The 9,207-nt window shown below is 32.5% G+C and overlaps 1 protein-coding gene across 1 annotated transcript in view; it reads left to right on the top strand.

Annotated features, from left to right (window-relative positions):
• The first annotated feature begins 1,473 nt into the window (after positions 1-1,473).
• The window catches only part of LOC149418107 (lachesin-like), a 394,668-nt gene continuing 386,934 nt past the window's right edge, over positions 1,474-9,207 (top strand). Inside the window, exons 1-2 of the mRNA XM_089639892.1 lie at positions 1,474-1,592; positions 2,189-2,444. Of these exons, the coding sequence (XP_089496018.1) occupies positions 2,369-2,444 (76 nt within the window). The 5' untranslated portion in view covers positions 1,474-1,592; positions 2,189-2,368. The remainder of the gene's footprint in view (positions 1,593-2,188; positions 2,445-9,207) is intronic.

Below are 9,207 nucleotides of genomic sequence, written 5' to 3'. Positions count from 1 at the left end.
TGGGGTGACCCATTATAAAGGTGTTGGTTATCGAATACATGGTACTCGGGGCGGCGCGGCGATACCCACACCAGCTTCCAAAAATGCTTCTTCTTGTCTGAAGTGACTCAGATCATAAATATATTTTGTCTGAATATCTCTTGTTGTGAATAATGTAATTTCTTATCTAAAATGTTCAAGCGTGGAGACGAAGACATCCACAAATTGGAAAACATATAACTACAAGAATAAATAACTGAACTATGCATGTTGATGACCTGAAATCACAGATTTGAATGCAGATATGTTATTTAATTTCCAAACTTGGGTCGTTCCATAACGCGGTCGAAAATTTAATAAAATTATAGTACTCGTATTAATGTCGAATGAATAGTTTTTTGTGATGTTATTAAACGGAAAATCCTAAATAATTATTTGTTAAGTGTGTTCCGAAAGAGGTGAGGGAACATTTCAGATCCTCCACAAATTTTCCAAATAAATCGTAAATACTGTAAAAATTCCCTTTACTAAGTGAATTTACTTATTAATCAAACACGCGAAAGTTGTTAACATGGTTGACATTTGAATGGGTTGCTTCTACGACTCGTTAAACAGGTCAGTTTTCGGCGTCTGTGTTTCCTCCCTCCTACACTGAGAAAACATACTGATATAAAATATTGCAAATTTTTTAAGAATCTCCTCAAATTTTTTGCAATCGGGTTTAAGGCGGGATTGTAGGCCCTTAACGAACTAATTGATTGGTTTTATAATTAATAAAACTGTTAATGAAATACTAACGTATTATCACGATGACTGAACACGTGTTCTTTAAAAATCCTAATATTTCAGCATTTCACGTTTTCCCATATAATAGGAATTTCCCAATAGTTTGACGGCCTGCAATCCCGTTATTAATCGGATTACCATTAAATTGAAGAGATTTTGAATAAATTAGCAATACTCATTTTTTCCATGTACCTACGTGGCTCTCTTCAAGATCCATATTGACTTCTCCACCCAGTATCTCCAAAGATGACATACACAATTATTTTCCTAAAGTAAATGTAAAAATTGGTTTCATCGCCACTCAAATTTTCAAAAATGTAAATTATTTGAATAATTTAGTGGAAATCCTCATATTTTCCTTGGATATGAGCAATACCACTGGTACCTAGATGCAAACAAAAGCTAAACCCTCAAACAAGCAAGCGTCAAATTTACAACCAGACCCTAAAGCATTATTGCATTGACAATAAAACACTAACAATCACTTTTATACTCGGCAAGTTGCTACACTAATTGTTAGATGTTTCTGAGGCAGCACCGTCAAACTACTTCCCCTTAGTAAAGTGGTTTTTCAATTGATCAAAAGGTTCTAAGAGGAGCAGGAAACTGTGGAGGCCTGAAGGAATGATTTCACCCTTTTTCCTAGCGTTGCAACCCCAACGGGAATCCCGCCAGTAGCACCGCGACGCCCGTCCCGGTATAACGTATCACGAGACGTCGCGACGCGTGATTCTTAACGTAAACCCCAAACTTTGATACGCGCCGATCGTAATAAATTATTACTGACGAAATGGGTTTATACCAAGTTTAAGCCCAGCTTAATTGAAGTAAATTATTGTATCACTCAACCCTCTCCTTGATAATGGGAAATTATTTTTCATTTGGATGTTAACACTGAATTGATTTGTTTGGGTTATCTTTAAAGACAACGAGAATTAGACTTTGTACTTAAATAAATGTGTTTTTTTGATTAGTTTAATTAGAGATATGCATTTGTAAAAATAAAACTTTTCATTTAAAAGTAAACACTCAACCAAGCCAAGCTGTCATAAACAGAAATTTTATAATTCCACGTTGAAAAACTTTTTGTGGTGAAATTTTCCACGTGGAAAGATCATTCTTAATGAAACAAATATTTTTTACCCATTTTAAATGTTTAAAAATAGAATTTTAGAGGCATTAAAAATGTGGTTTAGAAACGATATTATTAGAGCCTGAAAATTTTCTAAAATAAGATACGAAACAATAGTCCTTAAACTAGAAATAACAAAACAATTGGTATAATTCTCCCATTTGTATGCATCGGGTTACCTAATCTTGTTTGAATTATTAAAGTTTATACTTAAACACGGCGCGTTTGCTGAAAATGTAGTAATATAAATAAAGTTACCAGAACTTTCTACGGCATAATAAATCCATTTAGTCTCCTGTGAGGTTTCAGATATTTGATAGAATATATTCGAAAACTATCTCAATTTGAGTTGTAGAGTTGAAATAGTGTTATGATATGGAGAAAGTTTAAGAATACGTTACGGGAGTTGTAGCATTATTTCTTACTACCTGTCGTGTGTCGTGTGTCGTGTGTTGGTTCCTTGCCACAGAAATGTGGGGGACTTTTTGCAAACTTTTTTGTGTCCTTCTACTGGCGGCCACTACGAGGGGGTTCCTCGATACAGGGGGTGAGTCTATAACATTTTAAAATCTTAAGTATTATATTTATAACCTACCCATTTCTATGAAAAAAATGTTTCAAATTAAAGTGATACATTTATGAAAAAAATTGTAAATTAATAAAAATATTATTTTTTGTGTTTTTCGTCTCACATAAAAAAATGAATATCATCAATATAGTATTGTATTAGGATAAAACAGTGTTAAGATAATTTGTTTAAAAACATCGATTTTAGATTTTGGCATTACTTCGTTATTCGGCGTACACGGTTTATTTGTTATCAAGATGACTTAACTGTAAAATGTTTTTTTTATTACAAAGTTGATGATGAAAATAATTATAATTATAATCAAACATACTGATTTCGGTTGTATGTGCGTGATGTTAAATATTCCTGCATGAAATCATTAATAAAAACATTTAGTGTCATTTCACTTCAAGTGCGCTTTACTATATCAAATTAAAAACAGTTATTTAGTATTTATTATAGTGGCCATTAAAAATTATTATAAGCAACAATTACTCGCCTGAAATATCGATATAAATGGAAAATATCTTCAGAGTAAAAATAAATTCCGCCGACGTTAATAAACACTTATGAACAAATTATATACGGCTTATAAACATGTGTTTATCATTAAAAAATAATAGTTAGTGGTCATGTTCTTAAAATTATTCGTACAGTGCGCCTTAGTTATTGTTCAATGAACTAAAATTTGCTTTGGATTTATGTGTCAAATTGGAATTGTTGTGTATAGAATAATTCTGAGTGTCTTAAACATAAGTTTATCATTAAAAAATAATAGTTAGTGGTCATGTTCTTAAAATTATTCGTACAGTGCGCCTTAGTTATTGTTCAATGAACTAAAATTTGCTTTGAATTCATGTGTCAAATTGGAACTGTTGTGTGAAGAATAATTCAGAAAAATGATAAAGTTTGTTGATACTCAACTATATTATGATGATTTAATAGAAAATTATTTAATCGTCTTTTTCAAAATTAGAATTAAAATACCCCGTGATTTTTCACATATCTGCGCTAGTAAAAATAATAGTATTGCTTAGTATACATAATACATATAGTTAAAATTGTTTTCATAGCTATCGAGTGTAGACTTGTACCTGAAACATTTACCTAAAATAGTGGATTTAATTTTTTTATCTTTAAAATATCAAGGTTTATCCTCAGTTCAATTCAACAGCATTTAGTTATGCTGATTATAAAGAAGTGTGTATAAAATTTAAGAAACAAAGAAAATCTGATATACTATGTCTCAGTTGTCTTAACCACCTTTCTAATACAAAATTATAAATTATTTATTTACTTATTTACTATGATTTGTATTGAAATTATTTCAATAAATCCCCAATGGGATTTTCCGTGCTGGGGAAGACATTTAACATTTTCAGTATTTTATTTTATTAAATTTACATTTTAATGTAATCTATTTCACTAGTTAGAATGTGTGCTACAATTTTTTGTATTTCCTAAAACTTAACAGTTTATAATATAGATCTAAAGCTAATATAGACTGTTTTAATTATTCTTACATCACTTGGATACTACACAGGTTTTCTCACTTCCATCAGTCTGTGTTTGGTCGCAATATTCTATCAATTTAGTGTTTCCCAGTTTCAAGTGTGGTAATTTGTTGGAAAGTTTTATGCCGCACTAAATGAAATTTCTCTGTCCAAATGTTGTCTTAGTTTTTGCTTGTTGGTTGTATTTTTGATGGAAGAATCAAGTGATTTTGTTATGTATTCTCGTAAGTAAAACAAGTGTAATAACGTACCTTAAAAACAGCCCTACAAACAGCATCCTAAAATATGAAAAAGTTCTCAAGAGAAACCTTAATGCCTACCGTTCAGAGTTAATATGAAAAAACGATCGTAAACATTTTTCCTCGCCATATGACTCATCTTAAAAAACCCGTAAAGCCTTGCCCAATATTTGTACAAATTTAGGTCAACTACTTTATTGATACTACGTTTTAACATGCTTCCTCGAAACTTGTATTACTATTCAAAGCAATGTCATAATCTTCGATTAAAGACACAAGTTTGTACATATAATAAAATGTAGTACATATTAAAGACAAGTTTGAACGAAGAATTAATTAATTTTATTGTTCTTAATATATACACAGTGTTTTACGTTCATACCGCGAAACTTTGGACGGTTTATGATAACCTAAGAAAAAAATCATAATACGGTTTTTTTAAACAAAGCAGTTCTAATTACCATTTTTTTAACTGTTATGGAAATTGTCCTGTGTAATGGTAGATTTACTTTTGCGATTAATGATGCACGTGTTCGAATAACATCTGAGAGGCGTTAAATACGTGCCTATTAATTATTCAGTAGGAAACATGTTCAAATAATCGTTTAAAATGTAAACTAATAAAATTGTGTAAATTCAAAATGATAAAGATATTAGTGTTAATTCAAAATGATAAAGATGTGTTTATACGAAAATTTTGGAGAGCGCAAAAAATAAGAAATTTAGAATAAATTTTATATTTGGGCAATAATAATTTTTATTTTTATAGGAAGCATATAATCAAAGATACAAATCAAATTGATGATTTATGTAGAAAATATTTGGCTTTTCCGGAAACTATAGAACATATTATATCGGGATGTTCTATATTAGCACCGTCCGAGTATACATTTAGGCAAAATCAAGTTTTAAAAATAGTTCACCAAAGTTTGGTAATTAAACATAACTTGATTGACTGCCGTAATATAATACCATATTATGAATACAAACCAAATTCATTTTTAGAAAACGAATTTTATAAAATATATTATGATAAAACTATACTAACAGACCGAACGATTAGTCATAATAGACCCGATATAGTTTTACATGACAAAAAAAAAAAAAAATAACTTATATCATTGATGTGTCTATTCCAAATTCCTGTAATATTAAAAAATAAGAAAATACACAGATTTAGGAAATGAGATAAAAAGAATTTGGCATTCTCAGACTATAAAAATATTACCATTCGTTATTTCGGCTACTGGCACTATACCTAGCTCTCTCATTAAAAATTTAGGCGTATTAGATCTATCAAAAAAATTATATATTAAAATAGTAAAATCAGTCATTTTAAATACATGTAGGATAACGAAAGATTTTTTAAATATTAATGTTGAGGGATCAGTAGGATTTATAGGCCCTGTTAGAAGTTCTACCGAGCCGAACCCTCTGATATGAAAATATCTGGAGTCGGTGAATTATTTTCCCATTTGATATCTGTTCTTGTATTGTTTTGTATTTATTTTGCTTATATAATGCACTTGCATAATGTTGATTGACTAGATGATCATTTGTAGAAAAGTGTGTGGAAGAGTTTAGTTTTTCCTATGGGGAAGATTTAACCCGGACATAAAATCGGACAAGATATAAAAAAATATATATATATACTTTTTTCTAAGCCTTTCATTAATCTCCACTCCAATACTCCACCCCTCAAAGTTTCGCGATGTGAGAGTGGAACACGGTGTGTGTATGCATATACTTGCGTATACCCGTGAAGAATCTTGGAATATATTAATTGTTGGATTTTTAAGCTGACATCATTAATATAAATTTCAAAAAGATCAACGTCTTTCAAAAAAAATATTATTAATTTTAACTATTACTCATAATAATATTTTTTTATTGACGTATTAGAGAGACAATCCGGATTACAAAAGAACCATCATGTTAGGTAATAAATAACGATTCTAGTTAGTTAGTTTTCAACGCTTTCATGAAAATGGAAAAAAAAACTCAGACCTTACTTGTCAACCCTTGTTACCCAACAAAATTTAAACCAAATAAATACACATTCAAAATAATATAGAATTGAAATGATTTTCTGTTAAAAAAATATTTTTTTATTAGGTACTTTATCGCTTGTCTGAATTCACTCAATCATTAGTTATAATTTTGAAAATATTGAAGCCAATTTGAATTCATTACACAACCAAAATATTAGTATTTTTAACTATCTAAAATTCGCGCGGTGTTAGAATTGAAGGATCTGTGAAGCTGAAAGTATTTATAAATAATTTACCCATCAAAAAAATAATCATAAAATTACCATTCTAATGAACACCGTAAGTAAACTTTTAAAATCATTAGATTTAGATCTGTCAAAAAAGTAACAAAAGAAATACACATTTAAAATCTAGAATAATTATTATTAATTATTAAAAAAAATAATTTTTGTACCCACTTTATCGCTTGTTTGACACGATTTAATACTTATAAGTTCAAAAAAAATAATAATTGAACTTGTATATTTATAAGCATTACGCAGAAATACGTAGGAATATTTAACGTCACGCATGCATGCATCGACAATAGAAACTAGTATGTTTAATTATATTTCATTTATTTAAAAAAAATTATATATTGAATGAATAATTTGAATGTACTAGGTACCATCTGTATTATGGGTTCATTCACAAACTCCATTATTTTAAATGATAGTTCTTTAATATTTTTCATTATTTATTTGTGACAATAGAAGATTTCCAATTCGGGAGGTTGGTTTGGGTACCACCGCCCCTGGAACCATTTATTGGATAAATAATACCTCTGCCATAGGTCACCCTGGGAGGTGAGTACAGGATGCGCCTGCCCATCAACTGCGTGGCGTGCCAGATCGGGAGCGGCTGATTTGGGGAGACTCTTTGCTCCCTCCTACTTGTCTTTCGACCCATGCATCGCCTTGCGCCGCAGCAAGGCGGATAGATCATTCGTCCCTTGATTCTCACTCCTTATAGCATTTTTCGTTCCCAGAACTTCCTCTCTTCTGCCTTTCCTTAAAAATACCCACCACACAGCACACCCAACGATGAAATAGGCCGTGAGAGAAATTAATTTCTGTAAAATATAATATTTAATTAAAAAAATATATATTTCTTAATTCGACACGATTTTGGTTCCCACTTGTTACTAACATTGATTGATGTTTTTAATGATGGAAAACAAAAGCTATTTGTGGTTTGTATCATTATCATTAATAATAAACTAAAATATTTATGGCCAGGGAAATCAACATGTTAAAAATTAGGCGGAGGTAGATGGAAAATGAGTAATTTAAAAAAAAAATAACTTCGTTGAACGCTGAATAATTGATGGCTATTTTGTAATTTTCAACTTTACGAGAGGGATGTCAAGAGTTTTGTGATGTGATACAAAAATGTATTACCAATATTTAAAACGTTGCTTGAAGTGGCTTTAACCGTGTTTGATGGCCAGATTTGAATAGCAAGATACTTCCCCACCTTCCTCTTTCCCATATTCTTCCCCTCCTCAATACTTTCACCCTCACAACATTCCTCAATTGGGAATGCCATAGTCTCACTGGCTCCAGTGACTCTTGTGCGGTTCAGTGACTAATGCTGCGTAAACGTTTGTCTGCCGAAACGAGAGCCGAGCCTCAAATAATGGGAAAGGAAAGAAGCGAACGCAAGCGGCGTTTCACGTCATTTGCTGTTGCTTCGTTCCTTTCCGAAACGCGAGCCGAGCCTTGAATTATGGGAAAGGAATGGAAAGGATATTGGGGTCAATGAATTCCCATTTTCACCCAGCACTGATGGCAGGAGCTCTCTCCACGTTGCACTGTAGGCAAATAACCACAGGAAAGGAAATGTTAGTCGACTAGAAAAGGAATGAATGTGGTGAAATTTGGCTTTTGTACTGGACACCTATGCCAGTGACATCGACTGTAAAATGCCGGTTTCCTCTCGAGGGTACCTTAGGTAAGGATTTACAATGAAACACAACTTCGCGAATGTCGTCGGATAATTGACTGGTTGGGCCAGTTGTTTGCAGTTTCTACACGTGTTAATGTGGAGCAATTATTTTTATATCTAAACAGAATATTATAATGTGTCATAGCGCCGAGAATTAATTACTGAGGTCCCACAGTTTGTTGTGCGAGTAATTCATCCTTGAAATGGCGATATGACTCATCGTGCAAGATAAGCCGCAAAGGTTTCGGCATCGTAAAATGTGTGATAAAAGATAAATATCATCTTAATTATATAATAATTATTAGGTACATTCATCTGCTGTCTGGTACAGCTTTAATGCGATAGTTGCGAATTGGACGATTATATATTATATATTTTACCGACAATTTTTTAGGAAACCTGTCAATTCATTTGTCAAAGACCTCCCGTTTTCAAGATTTTCAATAAATTATCAATACTTTATATCGGTAAGTTTTATCCGTTTAGAGAGATTTTAGCGGTTTCGATAAGTAATAAGTGGTAAGCGGTGCGATGGGGTGCGGTGCAGTGCGGTGCGGTGCGGTACGGTGCGGTGTGGTACGGTGCGGTGCGGTGCGGTGCGGTGCGGTGCGGTGCGGTGCGGTGCGGTGCGGTGCGGTGCGGTGCGGTGCGGTGCGGTGCGGTGCGGTGCGGTGCGGTGCGGTGCGGTGCGGTGCGGTGCGGCGCGGTGGGTTTGTAAGGAACTCAAGTGTAGAAATATACAATACTTTTATCATGTGTGACAAGATCAAGTAGTTAAGCATCTAACCGGCGCAACTAAGAATAATCAACCACTTGAATCTCGTAACTTTAATTGAATTGCTCTATAAACAGAGGATGCCTAGACTGATTTAAGGCGATGCACTACGTAGTAGATTAAATCATTTGTTTTTGGTTTGAAAATTTAGTCGCCTAGAAATGTTTCAGATGCTTTAATTAAATACTGCGAGTTGAATCAATCAATCCTGGCCTTTGAAATAATCGAGTATTTTTT

This window comes from Hesperophylax consimilis, chromosome 14 (assembly GCF_061612785.1).
Source record: "Hesperophylax consimilis isolate HC1 chromosome 14, BYU_Hcon_1.0, whole genome shotgun sequence".
In the NCBI taxonomy this organism is placed as follows: domain Eukaryota; kingdom Metazoa; phylum Arthropoda; class Insecta; order Trichoptera; family Limnephilidae; genus Hesperophylax; species Hesperophylax consimilis.
This window is presented reverse-complemented; position numbering and strand designations above follow the sequence as displayed.